This window comes from Anser cygnoides, chromosome 6, assembly GCF_040182565.1.
Source record: "Anser cygnoides isolate HZ-2024a breed goose chromosome 6, Taihu_goose_T2T_genome, whole genome shotgun sequence".
NCBI lineage: Eukaryota > Metazoa > Chordata > Aves > Anseriformes > Anatidae > Anser > Anser cygnoides.
In genome coordinates, this window is record NC_089878.1 from 21393428 (window position 1) to 21412872 (window position 19445).

The 19445-nt window shown below is 37.0% G+C and overlaps 1 protein-coding gene across 12 annotated transcripts in view; it reads right to left on the bottom strand.

The window, feature by feature from the left end:
- MYO3B (myosin IIIB) overlaps positions 1–19445 on the bottom strand; it is a 245708-nt gene that overhangs the window by 189074 nt on the left and 37189 nt on the right. For 11 of the 12 annotated variants that reach the window (XR_007162477.2, XR_010832378.1, XR_007162478.2 and 8 more), the window contains exon 10: positions 10263–10408. Coding sequence is in view for 8 of the 12 variants with exons in the window: in XM_048061517.2 (XP_047917474.1) it covers positions 10263–10408 (146 nt within the window). In the remaining 4 variants the exon portion in view is untranslated. Of the gene's footprint in view, positions 1–251; positions 1593–10262; positions 10409–19445 lie in introns of those variants that run through there. The other variant, XM_048061539.2, reaches the window with a different exon arrangement.

Sequence of the window (19445 nt, forward strand, 5' to 3'; positions counted from 1 at the left end):
TTCAAATGTTGCTTTCCCCAAGGCCCACTGCAGCAAAAAAAAAAAAAACCTCTCTGGAGCAAGCATGAAGATGGATATCATGCTAGACCATTGCTGACTGACACAACCACAAGGCGAAGCAGGCTGAAGAAGGATGCCTCATGGCCTGGGAATCTAAGGGAATCACTGATCCAATATATTTCTCAGGCAGCACTGTCTGAGGGTCTCTTAGGAACCTAGACTTTAATGCAAAGCTTTCCTGAGCAAGTTAGATGTAGGAATATCATCAGTCCTCAACTGTGGGTGAGTACCACCCTCAAAAACAACGTAGGGCAATTTGTAGCCTCTACATACAATTGCAATATTTGGTATTTGTTGCCAGCAACAGGAATTCAGTGTTTTCCTTCTTTCCAGTATTCAGTGAATTTAACGCAGTAATGAAGGCTTCATTTGCCTGCAGCTGTTCCAAAAGGGGGCTGGCTGGGGGTGAGGAGGAGAGATGAGTTGAGTTTACACAATTTAAATCCTGATGGACCATTTTGAAAGGGAAACATAATGTAATTTTAACAGATGCTAAACAGCTTGCTTCATGCATGCTCACTTAATATTGAACCAAGACATTCTTAAAATTTCAAGCAGGGAAACCTGCTCTGGTTACCTTGGTGATAAACTAAAGACAAAAATTGCACATAATTGTTGCTGATGTCACTGCTCCCAATTGTTTCCAAGGTTACAGAGGACCTCAAATAATTGTGATGTTTCATTTCTAGACTGTATTGAAAGCCCATTTTCTGTTCTCAGTAAATTGTTTAGTGCTGCAGGTAATCTATCTAAACCTTATCTAATAAGGCATCAGCAGCCTCTCAGCAACCTCTAGTAATGATGTAGATTTATATGTTGAAAGTGTAGCTACCTAGTTCTTTACTGAGCAATTTGAGTCTGAGATTATCTCAATTATTTTTAGCCTAAGAATCTATTTCCATAACATAGTATATTAATCAATCATATAAAAATATCTGAACAGAAAATGTCTTACTGCAAAGCAATATTACATGTGAATTATCTGCCTAGAAGGAAGCTGTTCTCTTGGCTGAATAGTGGAAAATTGGCTGTTAACTATTTATAACTGACTGATTTTCCCACTCTCTCTTCAAACTCATTTCAAATGCAGAGCACAAGTACTTCCCTGTACTAAAAAAATATTCAGCCATTCTACACTTTCTCCATTACAACCTCTAGTTTACCAGGCACTTTAACAAGAACTTCCTTAAAATTCGTAATTGCTGTATCGAGGATTATTTTCTTGCCTTCAGAACTACAGGACAACTACAGACAATGCTGTTAACTACTGTGCTTCCATATAAATTGTCAAGAAATTAGAAGTTTTGAAAATACACTAAAAATAATTTATTTTTCATTTACATAATTAAAGCAATATTTTGTAGCTAGCTCAACTCCATAAATCTAAGCTACATTTAAAATCCTCACTTCTCCTGAAGGAGACAACAGTTAGTAGATGTCCATCTACCACCTCTCCTTGTGCTGGATGCGCCTTTCATCACTTGACTGCTCTCAGACTGCAGGGCTTGACCTTGTCAGCATGAAATTTTCCACTAGAGCAAAACAAAATGGCACTTACTGTATCTTAGCCGTCTGCTATTACTTATGCAATGGATTTTGAAAAGTAGTAATTTACTTCAGAAACTGGTTGACTAAAACAGTTTACGTGCATTTAATGCATGAAGTGAATGGCATATGAAGTCACTAAAACCATCTGCTAGGCATCTCGGCTTCTACCTAGAGCTCTGAGAGGGTGAGAGTGCAGTGCTGAGAATAAAGCAGAATACGAGAGATGATTCTTTTCTTGTTTGCTCAGAAAATGGCTGAGAGCTGGGCATGTTTATTTTCATGATTATTCATTTGAGTTTCTCAGTGAATTCATTTCAGCTGCACACATTTTAGCTCTTGTGCGTGTAAATTCCTTGAATGTTTTATCAACAGATATACTGGCAGGAATGTTTGCTGAAACAGCCTGTTTTAAATAAGCACTGGAGAATATAAATATAAAACAATGCCCTTCTACTTGTAATTGCCTGTACCCACCAGAAAGTCAGTTGGAGGAAAGACTCTTAACCAATCACAAAATGGCAACCACTACTTAGGCAAAGTCCTTCCTAACAGCTGAAATAGTAAATGCTTATAACAGGCTATTCAACAACAAGCCACAGAGCGTGAATTACTTGCTGAACTTTATTCTATGAATACATCTGAGGAAAGAATGTAACTGCAAAATCAAATTCTACTTGCAAACAATGTATGAAATGGAATAGAAAGACAAAATCAATAAGATAACATATGCAACTATATAATTGTTTATGTGATAACTAACTAGCTAAAGAAAGACAGGAGGGAAATTGCACCATGATGATTTAACTCTAGGACTTAATCTCCACTGTCTCATATAGTATACAGAAAATGTTTATAATATTTTGCCACTTTTTCAAATATATTAAAATGCTATAAGGTAATGGGAACGGTTTTACTATGATATATCTGCTAACTGCATATACTTCCATTTTTAGATGTATTGCCAGATTTAAAGACTAGTTATCTATACATATTTGATATGATCTTAGACATAAACTGCTCTCTCTGCTTTTTAGACATAGATGATGTAAGGAAAATAATACTACTACCAGACACTCATTACTCAATTCAACCCTGGGAAAAGTCTGTTCAGGTCTGATATTGAAACTCTAGGACACACTTGACTTTTACCAGTTCATATACCTGCTGGAAATGACGTAGTAACATATAACTTCTATATATCTTTAGAAGGACAGAGTCCCTGATCAAGCACATTTTGGTAATGTTGTAAACTGTGAGGCAATGTGATAACAGTAACATTTAAACATCTTGTCCTCTTAGCACTCTTTCCCCATGGAATTAATACATGTTTTGTCAGATTATACAAACAAAATGCCAGGACATTCACCCATCTTGCTCCTTGGCTTACCTGAATATGGACCTGGGGTTTTAGAATTACATCTTCGCAGAAACCACCTGGTTTCTGCAAAAGAAAGCCCTTCACTTCGATTTTCCCTTTCCTTACCACCATATGATTGAACATATATGCTCAACGGGTAGGGGTACCTACAGAGACAAACAACTTCTAACTCTCATCAGACTCTGTTCACCAAGGAAGAACCAAGAGGCATTATAAAGCTTTAGAAAAGCTGTGCCAAGAGCCCCTACAATTATGCAGTAAAGAACAGATGAAGGGAGAACAGTAGATGTAGTCCTACCTTGACTCAGTAAGGCTTTTAACACAGTTTTCCACAAGAAACTGACAGAGAAGCTGATAACACATGGCCTAGATGAGCAGACAGTGAGTTGGACCAAAAACTGTCTAAATGACCAAGCCCAGATGGTGGCGATTAGTGATTCGAAGCCTAGTTGGACATCAGTAGTGTGGCATACCCCAGGGGTGAATATTGAGTCCAGTCCTGTCCAGCATCTTCACTAGCGATCAGGTTGATGGGGCAGAGTACACTCTCAGCAAGTTTGCTTACAATACAAAGCTAGGAGAAGCAACTGATACACCCGGGGGTTGTGCTGCCATCCAGAGGGGAGGAACCTCAATCTCACCTACAGGAGAAGGGAGACAGGTGTCTTCTCCTGCTTTCAGAAGAGCAATACTTGACCGATACAGATGAGAGGAAAATTTGATTCAGTTTCTGTTAATATTAGCTGTCAGTGAGCCTAGAAAATTACTCTAAATTTACCATATTCCTGTGGTAAACAGGATAACAGGGTAAACAGGATGATAAAGAGCCAGATCCTGAAACAAAGGATCTGTGCAACATGGTCTAAAATCCTCGCTTTCCACTGGTAAATACCCTTTCCAGACTACAATGTATATTATCTCCTCTTTGCCATGTTACTTTTCATACACATAAATTTTCTTTTCAAAATTTCAAATCACTGCTACCTTAAGAGATAACACTAATACGATGATACACTTTTCACAACATTCTTTGAAGAATTTATGCATCTATTTTACTTCAAAAAGCTGAGGTCTAATAGTATTTGACAATCTTTTACTTTGTAGTATTTTGCCAAAACAGACACATCTAAGTAGTGGCAGCAGATGGAAGAGGTTAAAAGTATCAACTCCCAAACTACCAACTTTGTTAGGCCCTCTTCCTTTCATAATTTAGACCCTTCTGTTGGAGATTTGAAAATATATTCCTAGACAGATGACATGTTAACAGAATCGTTTCATGGTTCAGTGTCTTCTCAGTATGATTTATCACTATCTGTAGGCACTGGAGGTCCCTTTTCAGGAGATTTATGATTTAGATCCAAGAATTCATTTTGATGAGGGACTATGTTCACATCATTGCAAAACAGAACAATAACATTTTCTCTAAGATAATGCTTCCTTTCTTATTAGCATTTTTAAGAATAAGACTCAGGCATGTAGTATCACAACTGTTTCCAAAACAGTGCACATTCATATAATAAAGTGTTCATGAATGAGAAAGGTTTTTAAAATTTCCATTAATCCATGAACACACACCCTCTTCTCTTCCAAATCCACACAATAAATACAAAGATTAGGTCCAGAAGGCTAGTGTCTAATGAAATATCTCACTTAAAATTTAACTGACATTTTCTTCCTCTCTCCATCTTTGCTATTAGATATTCTCTGTAGGACAAGAAAAGAGGTTAACCACTGAAAAATGCTTAAGCATCTGGCCAACAGCTCATGCCACGTTATCAAAAATATAAAGTTAACACTTCATATCTTAAAAAACAAACAAACAAACAAAACAGTACTTTCAGAAATGTTCAGCATCCAGCATCTCCTACTATGAAACAATGGTCAGGTTTTCAGAAGAGTGCAGCACACTGGAGTCACCTATTTTTCATGCCTGACTTCAGACGCTCAGTAAATTCTGAGTGTTCACTTGCCCTCTGAAATTCAGTTCTTTTTGAGATAAATTCAATCTCTAATCATGTTTTCTTTTGCTGGACTCAATGAAAAGAAAGCTTTATATTGTTTTGCTCAAACAGATTTCTGGTAGCTGCTAGATGGAATTCTAAGTGTGAGAAACAGCGCATGCGTGTCTCTTGTTCAGGACAAGGATCATCATTGTCAGGTCATCAGTGAACATATGTCATCCACATCATACTGCAGGCAGTTAGTAGTTACAGTTTAAAATACACTGAAAATGGAGAACAGGAAGTAACACATCTGTTTGCAGCCTTTCAACTACTGCTATTTATCTATCAGAAGCATTTATGAGCCTTCCACTAGAATTTTCATAATAAAATCCTTACCCCGAACAAGATGGGAGAAGAGAACTGCAAATAAGAAAGAGTAAGTCCTATTCTGACAAGACAGTTGCTGCTCGTGTTGAGGAGATGTAGGAGACAGACAGACATGACTGAGGCCTTGTTATTTAGAATGTCCTGTTAAGAACTATCTTCAGCCAAAAGAAGCACTTTCAGCAGACAGGATCCAGATCAGAGACGAAAGTATCTGAATCTTTGTCCAGCAACACTATAAGGACAGAGATGTTAAAACTACCAGATAAATACAGTTATGAAAGTACAGAGCTAAGAACCTCAGCACTGACAGAGAACACACAAATCAGATATGTTGGTACCAATTCAGGATTTTCCACGTTATTTCTCTTCTGGACCAGCTGCCAGTCTCATTTGTCAGCTCACAGGGCTGACACTACAAGCCCTGTTGTTTCCTTATAGATACTATCTTGTATAGCAAACTATAAGAAAACCCTAATTTAAACAGTCTTTCAATGAGATATATATCTAGAATGGGATAGAGAGAATGTTTTTAGCAACTAGATATGGTTTTTTCCACTAATGTCCTCTGAAGAGGTGAATGTAAAGTATTTGAAATAGAAATGATAAAGATAATTCTAGATTTAAATGGGCATAAGAGGCCTCCCCTTGCAACAATGCCCAAACATGTGGGCGGGTCCTATGATATATACATGCAGACATGCTCCTTTGCAGATCTCTGGTCTGTTCAAACCGGTGCTTTGTACATTCCTGGCTCAAGTTACAGAATTGAGACATGGACCTGTGTTAGCTGGAGGTGATAAGCTAAACAGAAATCTTAAGTTTTAGAATAAAGATTTAATTCCTCCGCAGAGTTTCCTGTGGATTGAAATTTAACTATGCTTTGCTGAGTATTTCATTTTCTAAAGCAATGTCACTCTGACCTTCCCTACTATCGTTCTAACTGCTGTATAGAAAGAATAGAAAACTGTAATTTGTTACCTACTGGAAGAACATTTAGGCTTTGTAACTAGTAACAACTGAATTTACTACCTTATTTTCTTCTTATTTAGAGAATCCAAAAAGCATATCATGTTTGACTACTGTTATCTTTTCCCATTTTCTTGCTTAAAATAGCATAGAAAAAAACATAAAAGCCTAATTGCGTATCATTTGCTAGCACAAGTTGCGTTCAACACAGAAGGACAGAAGGTGCCTCCAGAGATTTTGGTGGTATGTAATTGCTGAGACACAGTACGAAATCATTCATTCATTGGTTGATTCAAACCCTGTAAAGTCAAAGTAAACTGCACAGATCTCATTGCACTTCATTTAAGATTAACACCTAGGTCCATAACTCACCAAGTTGATACTCAAAGCCAAGGCTAGCAGCACACCTACTGGCAGTCCAGAAAAAAGACCAACAACTAAACCAACAGAAACTTAACTACTTTAGTTTCCAACTTGGGAATGGAGGAATTCTGTGGAAACACACATACAGATTTTATTATCTAGTTTATTATCTATTAACTATCTATTATTATTATGCAACTAACATTTTAAGGTACATTCATGAAAACAGATTATTCACTCATTGGTAATAAAAGTTGTGAAGTATTGAAAAGTTTTCTGCTAATGTAAAGAAATCAGCAGCACAAAAATCAGACCAGTTTAGCACACTGAAAGTAGTATAAATAGAAAAGTACAGATCTATAGTAGCCAAGAATGTAAGGGAACAAGGAAACAATTTCAGGTAACTCTGCCTAAGTGATGTCCAAGTGTCATTTACTGTGAATGGCAATTTCACCCCTTCTTCTTGAAACTAAGGTCAAATCAATCCAATCATCAAAAATTATAATGGGAGAAAACACAGAGAAATCAGATATATGCAGGAAGTCAATAACACATGACATTTATTGTTCATTGTTCTCAGTATCTTTTTATGCTTCCAGACAAAATGGAGCTTGACTGTAGGGTACCAAAGTTACACCATCACTAAAACGTGATGTGGTGCCATTTCGTTTTAGTGAATTCAGTACACTAGTAATTGAACAATAGCTGAAACCTGATTTGCCAATTTCACATCAAACCACAAGAAACCACAGCTGAAAGAGGAGTGGTTATTAACAAATTAAATTACATGTCTCTGTCAAAAAGTAGAGTATGGGCTCATACACAAAGCTGGAGTTACATAAGGCTATATCCTGACACAGAAGTGATAGAATCCCAGAATTAGAAATGTGCACCTTCAGCTCCACTGAACTCCAATAGTAATGTGGCTTGAATGGCAAATGGCTGTTCTAACACAACTTCAGAAACTGCTAATGGTGACTTCCCAGTTGAAAGCAAAGCCTAGCTGAACAAGTTCTCCCATTCTCACTATACCCCTGAGGTGCAGTAAGCTCCAGGCTTCAGCTGAGTGCCGCTGTCACCATCATGCACTGACAGCAGTCAGATGAGTGAGCCCTTCCTTCATCTCACCAGATGTGCAGAATTATGGCTTGATTTAAACCTCTGGTGGAGGTTTAAACCCCATCCTCTTATAAGGCAGCCAAAGTTTATCAAACAGAGCTAGCAAGTGGCACACAAAAATAAAAGGAGGGAGTTCTTCCAATAAAAAATAGCTAAACTGTAGACATCCTTGCTACTACACATTATTGTAGTTAAGAAATTGTATTGAATAAATTCAGAGATGAGAAACCCACTCTGGGATACTAACTTCCTGAAATGACCAACTGGCTTAACATTTGCATTTACAATCATGATATTATCATGAAAGCAAAAAGTGTAAAGATGTCAGATCTCTGAACTTTGAGGATTTGAGATTGAACTGTCTTGGAAGGTCAGCTGCAATATAGTAGATTACTTCTAAACTGTCCAACTACTATAAGAGGGTGTCCCAGTTTCAGCTGGGATACAGTTAATTTTCTTCCTAGTAGCTGGTATGGTGCCATGTTTTGGATTTAGGATGAAAATAATGTTGATAACATGCTGATGTTTTTGTTGTTGTTGAACAGTGCTGCCCTCGGGGTGCACAGGAAGCTGGGAGGGGACACAGCCAGGACAGGTGACCCAGACTGGCCAAAGGGATGTCCCACACCATGTGGCATCCTGCTGAACAACAGCACTGGTGGGGTTGGCTGGGTGGGGGGGAACAGGCTCAGGGACCGGCTGAGCAACTGTTGGCAGGTGGTGAGCAACTGCATTGTGAATCACTTTTTTTGTATATTCTATCATCATCATTATTATTATTGATGTTGTTTTTCCCTACCTTTTGTGTCCTGTTAAACTGCCTTTATCTCAACCCATGAGTTTTACTTTTTTCCCCCCAATTCTCTCCCACATCCCACTGGGGAGAAGCGAGCAAATGGCTATATGGTGCTTAGTTGCCTGCTGGGTTAAACCACAACAGAGAAGAATGCACTTTCTGGTCATATTTATTCTCTCTCAGAATTGACTTTAAACAAGAGCCAGGAGAGAAGTTCTGTCTCCCATAGCCCTGGCCCTTATGCCACTCAACACTCCTCATGGTCCATTTTATCTAATATGAATGCAGTTACCAGTAGCAGAGCATAGCTATAGCTCATAAAACACAGAGCAGAGGGAAATCCCTTGACTTATAAGTATAAAAGACTTCTACCATTCTATTAAGTAAATGTACCCATTATTTATTTCATTAAAACAGATAATTCATATTGGTCTTGCTAAGTTATAAGGAGATGCAACAGCGAATAGGCATAGAGAGAAACTATAGACAGAAATCAAAGCCCCCATACGTCTTATTCTATGTATCATCCTATGGTTTGCTGTTACTTTATACCATTGATATGACTTCTGTCCTCTCAAGCTGTTTTGAGCACTGATAAAATTTATAGATATTGCTTTAGTAATCTGAAGCTTCCCTCACTGCCCTGATTGCCAGGATCTGTTTTGCACTTGTGCAGAGGACACAAGATGAACTGCTGCTTCAGTATGAATAATTTTGGAAAGTGTTGGCAGTTCATGTCTGGGCTGGGGAGAAGGAGATAACTATATGATGCAGAACCCAGCACAACTGCATCTGCATATAAATAGACCTAATCAGAAATGCAAATTGCAATCAGAAGAAATTTTAAAAGCCCGTGATAACTGAGCAGATAACAAAAGGTCAAACTCTCATATAGCTGAAGGTTTTAAACTGTTATCAGTCAGTGGCAATTCTTTCTTTACAAGCAAAATGTAGAAAAGACAAGTACATGCCAGTCAGTAGCCAATGGCAGACGAATTCTTGATATATTTCTCCTATTAACACAACTGTTCTTTTTGTTAAACCCTATTTTACACTGTTAATCAACTTATTCAGGAAGCATCAATTAAATGAGAACAAAATGAAAGCAAAAACAGTCATCATGAAGTAATGCAGTTAATTTACATGACCACACACGGAAGCAATTTCTATCCTCTTTTCATATCCATGTGTGAGGATCCAGATTGTCAAATCTTACCATTCTTGGGTAAATGAAAAAATAAATGACGACTACTGTTTGCTGAAATTGACAGACTGTTTCATAGTACTGTCAAAATCATGTGCTTTTCTTCCACAGTAAAAGCAGCCTAAGACTCTACAAGAATAACACTGACAAACATTATTCAACATTTTCAAATGTTGGCTTCTTCCTCTTCTGGGAAAAAAAAAATCAATAGTAGCTAAGAAAAATACATTTGAAGAAAGGTACCTAGATATTATATGATTTTACTTTCTAAAATGAGAATATAATAAATGTTATTATACATCATTTCAAGGTGGTCTAACCATAAACTGTTGTAGAAGTCAGGCTGAAAAAAAAGTCTTAACATTACATCTTTTTAATGTGTTTTCTTATGAGAGATTCTTAAGATTTGAAGCAAAGATGTTTACCAAATATTTCTTTCACCTGACTAGGTTGGTTTTGAACAAACTAGTGAGCGAAGAGAGCCATCTAGTGTCATACCTTGGAATTTTAAAAAGGGTTTTCACCGGATGCATGTCAAATAAAGGAGGGTCTCCATCCCCCAGCTCAATAGCTGTTATTCCCAAGGACCATACGTCACATCGAGCATCATATGAGTAATCATACTGCTGTTCACAAGCAATGACCTATCAGAAAAAAAAAAAAGGAAAACAATACATTAACCTAATGCACAATTCAGGTCATCCTAGTATGACACATGACTCCACTGAGTCATGTCTAAAATCCTAAATAGCTTTCAAATGCTTATCTTTGCCTGTATATCCCAGCCAGGAAAAATCCCACAAAATGTAACAGTAAAATAGAACTTCTCTTACTTTTTTTTTTCCTTTTATTTATTTATTTTTTTAATATGGTAAGCTCTGTGGAATGCTTCAGATATTGATACAAAGAAATACACTCTACTAAATTCTGGTTTTGAAAGCACTTCCTACAGAAACCAATGCAATAGCAGAGAATACTATTGATGTTATTCTTACTAACTTCTATGACTATTCATGAAGATAGACTGATTTGCACAGCTGTTTTTTAGATAAGAATATTCCATCAATCATTCCTGCCAATTTTGGTTTGTTTGTTTGTCCCTACTAGGTTTGAGTAGTTAAAAAAAAAAAAAAATCTTAATTAACATATCATGTACCTTGTCTAAGACAAACTGAAGTTAACAGGAATCTTTCCTTGGACATCACCAGAATTTTGTATCACAAACCTAATGCAGATTACCAGTTAACTAATTGTTTGCATTGTAACCAGAAGCTAACCATTAGAGACAACCTGGAAACAATTCTGCATTTGAACATGAGATCCAAACTCAAGTTTAAATTTAGCCTTTATCTTTGCAACAGACCCAAGCAAAAAATCACAGCTTCATTGCCTTTCGTTCTATCATGATTTGGAATTCTGTCTCAAGTTCACCTTCTCAAATTTAACCAATTATATGAACTGCTCTGAAAATGTCAGATCCCTGCATATTGCTAATATCTACTTCTGTGATTTTTCCTTAAAGTTTTAAATATTGTTACCAATTTGTACTTGAGACAACCAGAAACTTCTGATAGCATGTCCCAGGATGGCTGTATCTGTGTTCCTATAAAAGGGTTTTGTTTGTTTGTTTGTTTTAAACTTGTATTACTTCCAAGTTCTGTGTTAGGGCTTCAGTTTAGGACAGTGCTTTGCAGCTTTGCAGAGTAAAACCTGCAAGTCAGCATCCCAGGTAGCTGCTGGCAGACAGTCACTCAGAGCCTGCTCTAAGAAAACCTTTCCTGAAGAAGATCCTGATTACAAACCAAGCTCTCAGATACTTTCTCCATAAACTCCCCTAACAGGCGCACTCCAGGTTCTATTCAACATGCCCATAAGGCCCGCCCATCTTTTACTCTGGAACTCATGACCCCATCATTTACTTTATCAGAAATCAGGGGTGTTGTAAATACTATTTAAAATACTACAGCAATGCATACGATTTATTTTTTTTTGGGGGGGGGGGGGCAGTTAGTCACTAGTTAATTCCCTAATTCCCTTCTCATCAACAGAATGTCTTGAGTGAAAGCTCTGAAATATTTCTTAGTTCCTCAGAGAGTTCATTATAACCTCAATTTCATCCCAGAGATTCCTCATCTCTTGAAAAAGATGAGTTTTACAGTGCAATAGGCAGATGCTATGCAACTCAATAAGTCAGCTTTAAACCACCACTCTCATTTCAGAGGCCTACATGATAATTTCATTTCCTTATACCATGCCTTAAAGAGAAGGAAAAGAAATGAAATTTGTTGTAGAAACTTGTAAGAAAGTCAGTGTGGAGATCCATCAGCAATATTGAAATAACTTGTACTACAGACGCCACACTTGGCGTTGGCTGGAATTTCCTTCAATGCAGTTTTGCCCAGAGGTTGGAAGGAATACTTGTGTTTCTTGATTGTTTGTTTCTTTATACAGTTCCCGAAGTATCTGCATAGCCATGGACACTTTAAAAAAAAAAAAGTCATGCAAGTCTGCTTTCAAGGTCATGACTCAGAGAAAGCTGAAAAGTGGCTTATCCATATGTGACTAATGAAATGCACTTCCTTTTTTAATACATGAATAATATTTATCTGCTTGTTTGAAAAACCTCTAGAGCCCATCTCCTCACAGTCACTATCTCAATAGTTGCCTGGTTCTCATAATTGTGCTGAGTCCTTTGCAAATACTTGGCTATTTGTTCTCAAACTTTATGAGGCAGATGAATATATTCTTGTTTTCCAGGGAAGGAAAAGAAGCATCTGGTCAAGGTCACACTGGACATCAGCAGCAGTGCCAGGAACATAGCTGAGGTCTCCTACATTCAAAGACACCACCACTTTTTACTCTATAAGCACGCTAAATCGCTTCTAAGTACAGGCCAATGGCAAAACTTGCTATGTATCTCAGTCTTAGAAGGTTTAACAAGCTACCCCGAAACAATATGAGCATCAAAGGGCTTTGCATTCATGATGGATGATGAAGAGAAGGTATACTGGCACTGTTGGTTAAAAAAGAAAAAACAAGTCTTTGAGTTTCTCTCAGCATCACAATATATTAGATATCAAACAAAGGGAAAAGAATGAATAAAGCATCTCTGGATGCCCTGGGCTCCACCGCTAACAGCCACACCTTCAGTAAATAAAGCACATGGTGGTAAAATGACACTACTGCAAAATGCTGGCACTAAACACTGTCAGATTCTCCTCTGTTCTAGTAACAGAGCCTGAAATGATTGTTTTAGAAAAATATTCCCCTTAATTTACATTCTCTTTGTTTCCAAAAATTCAGCCGAGGGACTTTGCTACCAAGTACCTTTCAGACAGTTAACATGGCTATAGCGAGGTCAGCCTCACAGAAAATGTACAAAATGAACTGCTTTTCTGACACTGCGTATGCAGCGTGTATATGGCTTTAACGATCGCTTTGGTTTGAAATAAGTTTTAAATTTCTGTGGAACTTATGAGAATCTTACCATCTTATGCACCACTTATAGAAGCACCAGTGGTGCTAATTTTAATTTTCAAAGCAAGAGTCTGATTTTACAACTTTTTCCTTGATGAAAGATCTAGATGGAGAGTTCACTTTATATGTTGGATAGCAGAGAGCACTACCTCAAAACAAAGTCTAAATAAGAAACAGTTCTCTCAGTCAGAGTTTACGAGCTAAGTCCTCGGGAATGCCCCAGTTCTGTCTTGCCTTTAAAACCACTGGAACTCCCTGAAGAGCAAAACTCTCTGAAAGCCAAATAAAAAAGGAAGAATACCATTGACTTATCCTTTATTATGTTCCTGTCTCTACAGGGAACTCAGAGAGACTTATTTTTTGGGACCATCTGTCCTTTTCAGTCAAAGCTCTGGAGCTCAAACTGCCTCTTAGCTTCCGAGGCTCTGCTGATTCCTGCTCTGCCCAGCGGGGTGTGAAGGCAGACAGCCTGGAAGAAATGATCTGAAACTGAAAAACACGCTACTTCCTTTCTCTACCTTGTGCAAAGACTTCATCACATCTGTACCTATTTTATATCCAGCAAAATCCTCCCTTGCTGGTACAAGCAAAAAAGAAGAGGCAGTTTGCTTCCCCAAGCAGCAGCGGATGATGTAGTTAATCTCGAGATTTGCCAGTGAATGCCATGGGAATAAGCACCAAGTCCTGCACTTTGGCACAGACTGGTTACGTGCACACAGCAGCCCAGGTTGCTAAGGAGACAAACCGTCACCTTTTGTACTAGTTGTAATTTCATCATGGTTTCACACCCAGCCATACAGCATTAGGATGGAAAACACCTTAACATCACACGGAGAAACACAATAGGATGGTAGTTGTCAATACCGTTTCTGTTGAGGGTCAAAGTCAGAGTGAGGTGGGGGGCAAATCACTGGTCTGCCAAAAACAGCACATAAATGAATCAGTCACACAAACTGGAGGGCATTTCGAGAAGCCAGTGATTAGGCATTCTGTGCAATTTATATCGTCTACAGAAATACAACACTTCACAGAAATACACAACAATTCACTCCCTGACAAAAAGATTTTCTACTGAAGGATATAATTCTACTTGTTTTGCAAAGATCATTGCAAAGATTTTTTTGAACTTCAGCAGGTGCACAGGCAGATCATGGGGTGGTTGTAAAAGAGGCAAAACAGATAATACAGAGAACTAGCTGTTATTTGTACACTGGACATACTGCTTATGGGCAGAAAGTAAGCTATACTACATATGTTCATATTCACATATGTTCAGCTGAAGCAAAATACATCAAACCTTTCAAAGCTTACCTGGAATTATTAGAAGTGAACTTACTTCCATTTTGCCTCTGTACAGTCAATGCACGTACAAAGGACAGCTGCAAGCACACACAATACAGTAGACTGATAATAACAGTACAGATCTGCTACCTGGAGACAACTGCTACACAATTAGCTCTGGTGACCCACCAGCAGAAGCAGCTCTGCAGTTAAAATGTTGATGCTCCTGAAGAAAGGCTGTGCTGTTCTCAGCTGCCGTAGCTAACTAAGCAGCTTATGAGGTGTGTGAGCACAATGCTGAAAGCAGAGCACTGCGTATGACAAATAAACGTGGCACAAAATACTTACCCTTGCTGCAAGGAGAACAAAACTGCTAAGTATGAAAATCAAAATAAACCAACTGAATTTCTGCTTTCCACCTGACACTATGTAAATCAACTTAATTTATCTAGATGGTAAATATACAATTGAATATTGTTATAAATCCTATGTTCTCAAAAACAAAAACACATCACAACTCTTTCACCATAGCATTTAGCAGCACTGGAGATATTGAATTATCCAGACCAAAGTTCATATATATGTACTTATGGTATAATATATGTAGATTTGTCTATATAAATACACATGTATTTGTACTTCCCCTATCCACCCCTCAAGCACATTTACACTATTAAAACAAGAGCAAATTTGTGGCTGAAATTGGTTCCATATTCCCCATCGTCTTATTTGTATTTCAGTTCCTTATTTGTGACTGTCATTCAAATTTCTATCAGAAAACAGTATATTGTTTAAAGTGTTCCCAAAATAAAAGGCAATTAATATTCAAATAATTTGCATTAGTAATTATTTCAATTAATGTTGATCCATTGAAAATTATATATACACTAATCAATTATGTTTTTTAACAGCTGTGAATAAATGATTTTTATTTTTACCTCACCCAAGCCAAATAGTCCTGAGACCATTAGACTGCCCTGACAGAAGGCTACATCTGTAGGGAAATGGAGTACCTCTTATTAAACCAAGTAATACAGGAAGGAAAAAAGATCAACTTTTGAGCACACAACTGTTTTGCTTTATACCATGAAAATTAAGAAAGGGGAAAAATAACCAAGGCAAAAACTAACATTTATTTATTTGCTTCCTAAAAGTCTGTGTTCCCAAAAATATATCATGCCAGTCAAGTCTCAGAAGGTGGCATATTAGAGTCACAGGCATTTCAGTTATATGTGGCCATTTAGAGACTTAACTCTATCCCATGCTCTGTCACTGACCTGCTATAAATATTTCACTCGTGTCCCTCCTTTCTTCCACCCAGTCTTGCTCCAATGGTTTCCACTGTTTTTTCTTCCCTGCTTTCTTACACTTAAGGTGTAGCAGTTTCTCTCTGGCATGCCTATACCACTTACCACGTGCCACAAGACCAAACTCAAAACCAGTGCTGAATTCCAGTAAAATATCTAATGTTCCTAAAAATAATTTCTAACACTGTCCCACTGCTTTAACCTCCAGAAAGCAAGGATGTTATTTCAGAACACGTATCAAGTAGAAAATTCCTTTACACCCTAAACTTAGCATACTACCTTAAATACAGTAATGATATCAACAAGAATTGTTCAAATCACAATGTAGCAAACATCATTCATACGATTCTTCATATAAAACATTTATTTTTTTCCCCACTAAATCTGTGGGATTTTCAAGAATTTCACAGTTAATCCTTATGCTAGATAAACACAAAATTCTGTAGAAGCAGTTGAAATTTTCTCTATGCCTATCTGTGAAGTTTCTCCCTGAAACTGATTGGTGATTTTTTTATTACTATTTCTGAGTGCACATTTTTTAATATTTTAATATTTTCTATCTTATGTTACTTACTGTAATTCACAAAATTAAAAAAAAAAGTAGTTACAGTTAATTCAGTAACATCTTAAAAGCTGCAAGAGAATAGTTGTTACACGTTTTTGGAAGATGTTAAGAGGAAATATTTTCAACATTATCCTTATTAAAATCAGAGAAAGTACATTGTTCCTTATGTTTCTTTATCACAACATGCACATACTGTTTCACTGTACAACTGTTTTTAAATGTCTTTCAGGCAGAAAAGTGTATATATATTCTTGAAATCTATTTATGCTATCTAAGGTGTGAATTCCTCCAGTTCATTATAAATCAGCGTTTACAAAAATGCCACACTTAGTTGGCATTTAAAGGCATAGTGAAAATGTGCACATCAGAAGAGCTAATTTTAGCTAATAAGGAAATACAGCAAAGAGACCTAGAGCTATTAACAGGATGGTGACCTTGAGTCCTATGAGGTAAGCAAAGAGCTGTCAACTAAGATAGACTGAAGTATGGCAAAATGAGAATATATTCAATAGTTTCAGGGCAATGTATCGCTGTACTTGTTTATTTAGAGTTAATTAAAAAGATAAGCCCAGGTTAGTGATGACATTATATTTTCTACATTATTTTTCCAACTCAGCATTTAACTACACAACATATATTTACTATTAAATGTTCATGTGCTGTGTTGTTTTTTGTGTTCTTTTTTTTTTTCAATTTTTTTTCATGTTTCCTACAATAGAAAAGTAAATAAGAGGTAAGTAAGAGAAATCAGCTCTAATCTACAGCTTCCAAAAGAAAGCTGGTTTTGGTCCAGATTCTAAAGCCTGAATATAGCCCTTACTTTAATGAATACTGACTTCAACAGAAAAGCTGTTCTGAGTATTCACAAATGAGATTTTTCTCTTTATATATTGTTCTGCAATACTACAGATATCCTTTTAGTGCTATTTATTTTTCATACTAGTTTGGTTACCTTTTCTTTAGATCATGCAGAAACAGTTTCATACTGAATGCAAATATTATTCATTGTTTCAGTATTAGACTTATTTCACACACGTATGAACAGATTTAAAGATTTAAAAAAAAACACAAAGGAACACTAGGGGAAAAAAAAAAAAAGCTAGTCACCTATTGTTCTGACACTCCAGATATTTATTCTGATGCTCAGATGAACTCAGTTTTATCCCCAGAAACACGCATTGATTCAGGAGGGAAAAGGAAAATAATCTGTTGTTTCTGCGGCTGTCTGGCCGGTCATTACTTCATCTTCTCAGGACAGTAACAAATACCCAAAGTACAGAGTTGACACAGCTTTAAATAATAGTGTGACATCTGAAATCCCTCAGAAATCAATAGCAAAATAGAGCCAAAATTTTACCTCTGATGAACTCATTATTATGGAACTCATATGATACCTTTAACAATGTCGGATCTCTTTCCTACTGTTGTGTGTCATATTTCAAAATGTAATTCTTTAAAGGATCAACTACGTTTTAAATTCATTTCTTTCAAACAATAAATATGTATGTACCATTGTCATTTTCTAGCAGTTATCAATAAAATATAACATTGCATTCTTTGTGTTTTTAAATTGCCTTCGGCATCTTTTCAGTTCTGTCTGTCTTCAATGATCTTTTTCTGTTTCCAAAACTAGATTTGGGACAAAGAAAAGGTACAGATTCTAACTGCGTTTGTTTCAAAAGTCAAGTTTAGTTTCAAGGGTCTAAATGGCTGGATCGTGATAGCATTAAAAAACTAAAATGTGAACTGGGACATCAGAAGCAAGTATGGTGGTTTGCTTTTGTGATATTTCAATTACTCATGAAAAAGAAAATTTGCAATTTAATTCTGACTTGGTTTTGTCCAGTTCTGCAATGAAGGTTGAAAACAAGACATGCTGAGGTTTGGAACTAGGGATGTAAAGGCAGTTTTGTTCAGAAGTTTCAAATCTGGTTCCTCCTGGTAGCATTCAACATAAATTACTTCAGCATAATAGCAGCAGCTTTCAGGTAACCTCAGGTGTTTGGCAATAGGGAGCTTTAAATCACTACAGTACTTAAACAATTCTGCCTTATTTATCTTTTTTTTTTTCTGGCTTGACTGTACTCAGTGTTCCAATTTCTATATGTCTATGTTTGTAAGTGTGAGACGATACTAATTAGGTTAAACAGCAACAATTGATTTTCTGTGAGTCTACTTTAAAGCTTCTCTATCCTTGCCAAGTTCATCACTTGCTTCCGCACTGCCTAGTTTCTCTATGTTTGCGTTTTCAGCAACTTTTTGGTTAATCCTGTGCTCTGCTCAAAACAAATGCTCAAGGACAAATCTTTTTGATCTGTCTTGTTCCTGCTATTCAAGCCTCAGTCATCAGAGGGAAAAAAAAAAAAAAAAAAAGAGAGAGAGAGAGCGAGCCCTCTAAGATGTCCCAGTCACTCACAACAGTTAAGCTGCTGCTTTTCATGCTGACCAGCAAGAACACGGAGCTGAACAGGCCACCCTATGCCTCAGCCACTGCTATTTTCTTATGATCTTTTGCTATTGCAGGTACCACATTGTATAATCTCTTTGATGCATCTTGCACACCTGAGCTTAAAACATGAGGGTTTTCCTTGTTATACAGACTACTCCTTATCCAAGCTTATCTAGTAATTCTTGTTTCCAGCATACTTGTGTCCTGCTTATATCCAGTTATTCATTCATATCTGAATATTTTCCTGTGGTTTACCACAGCTTCATTTCACAAGGTTCATTTCTGTGAAACACTCTTGTAGGCTCTTATTTCAAGGCAGGCTTTTTCATCTTCCCTCTCTATTTTTCCTTCAGATCAAGTCCATCTTTCTCACCGTTATGTGAGATGAAGTCCCATGTGGGACTTAAGCATTGACTGGGGCTCCTGTGTTTCACATGACAGTGAAAGTCCAATTAAAAATAAATAAATAAATAAATCCTAGTCTTCATGCTTTTTATTTTGCTGATTACTAACATTTTTTTCCTGTCCTTTAAGGTATTTTTGGATTTGACATAGATTCTATCCTATGTCAAAACCTTTAGGCAGAAAGATTTTTGTGACTC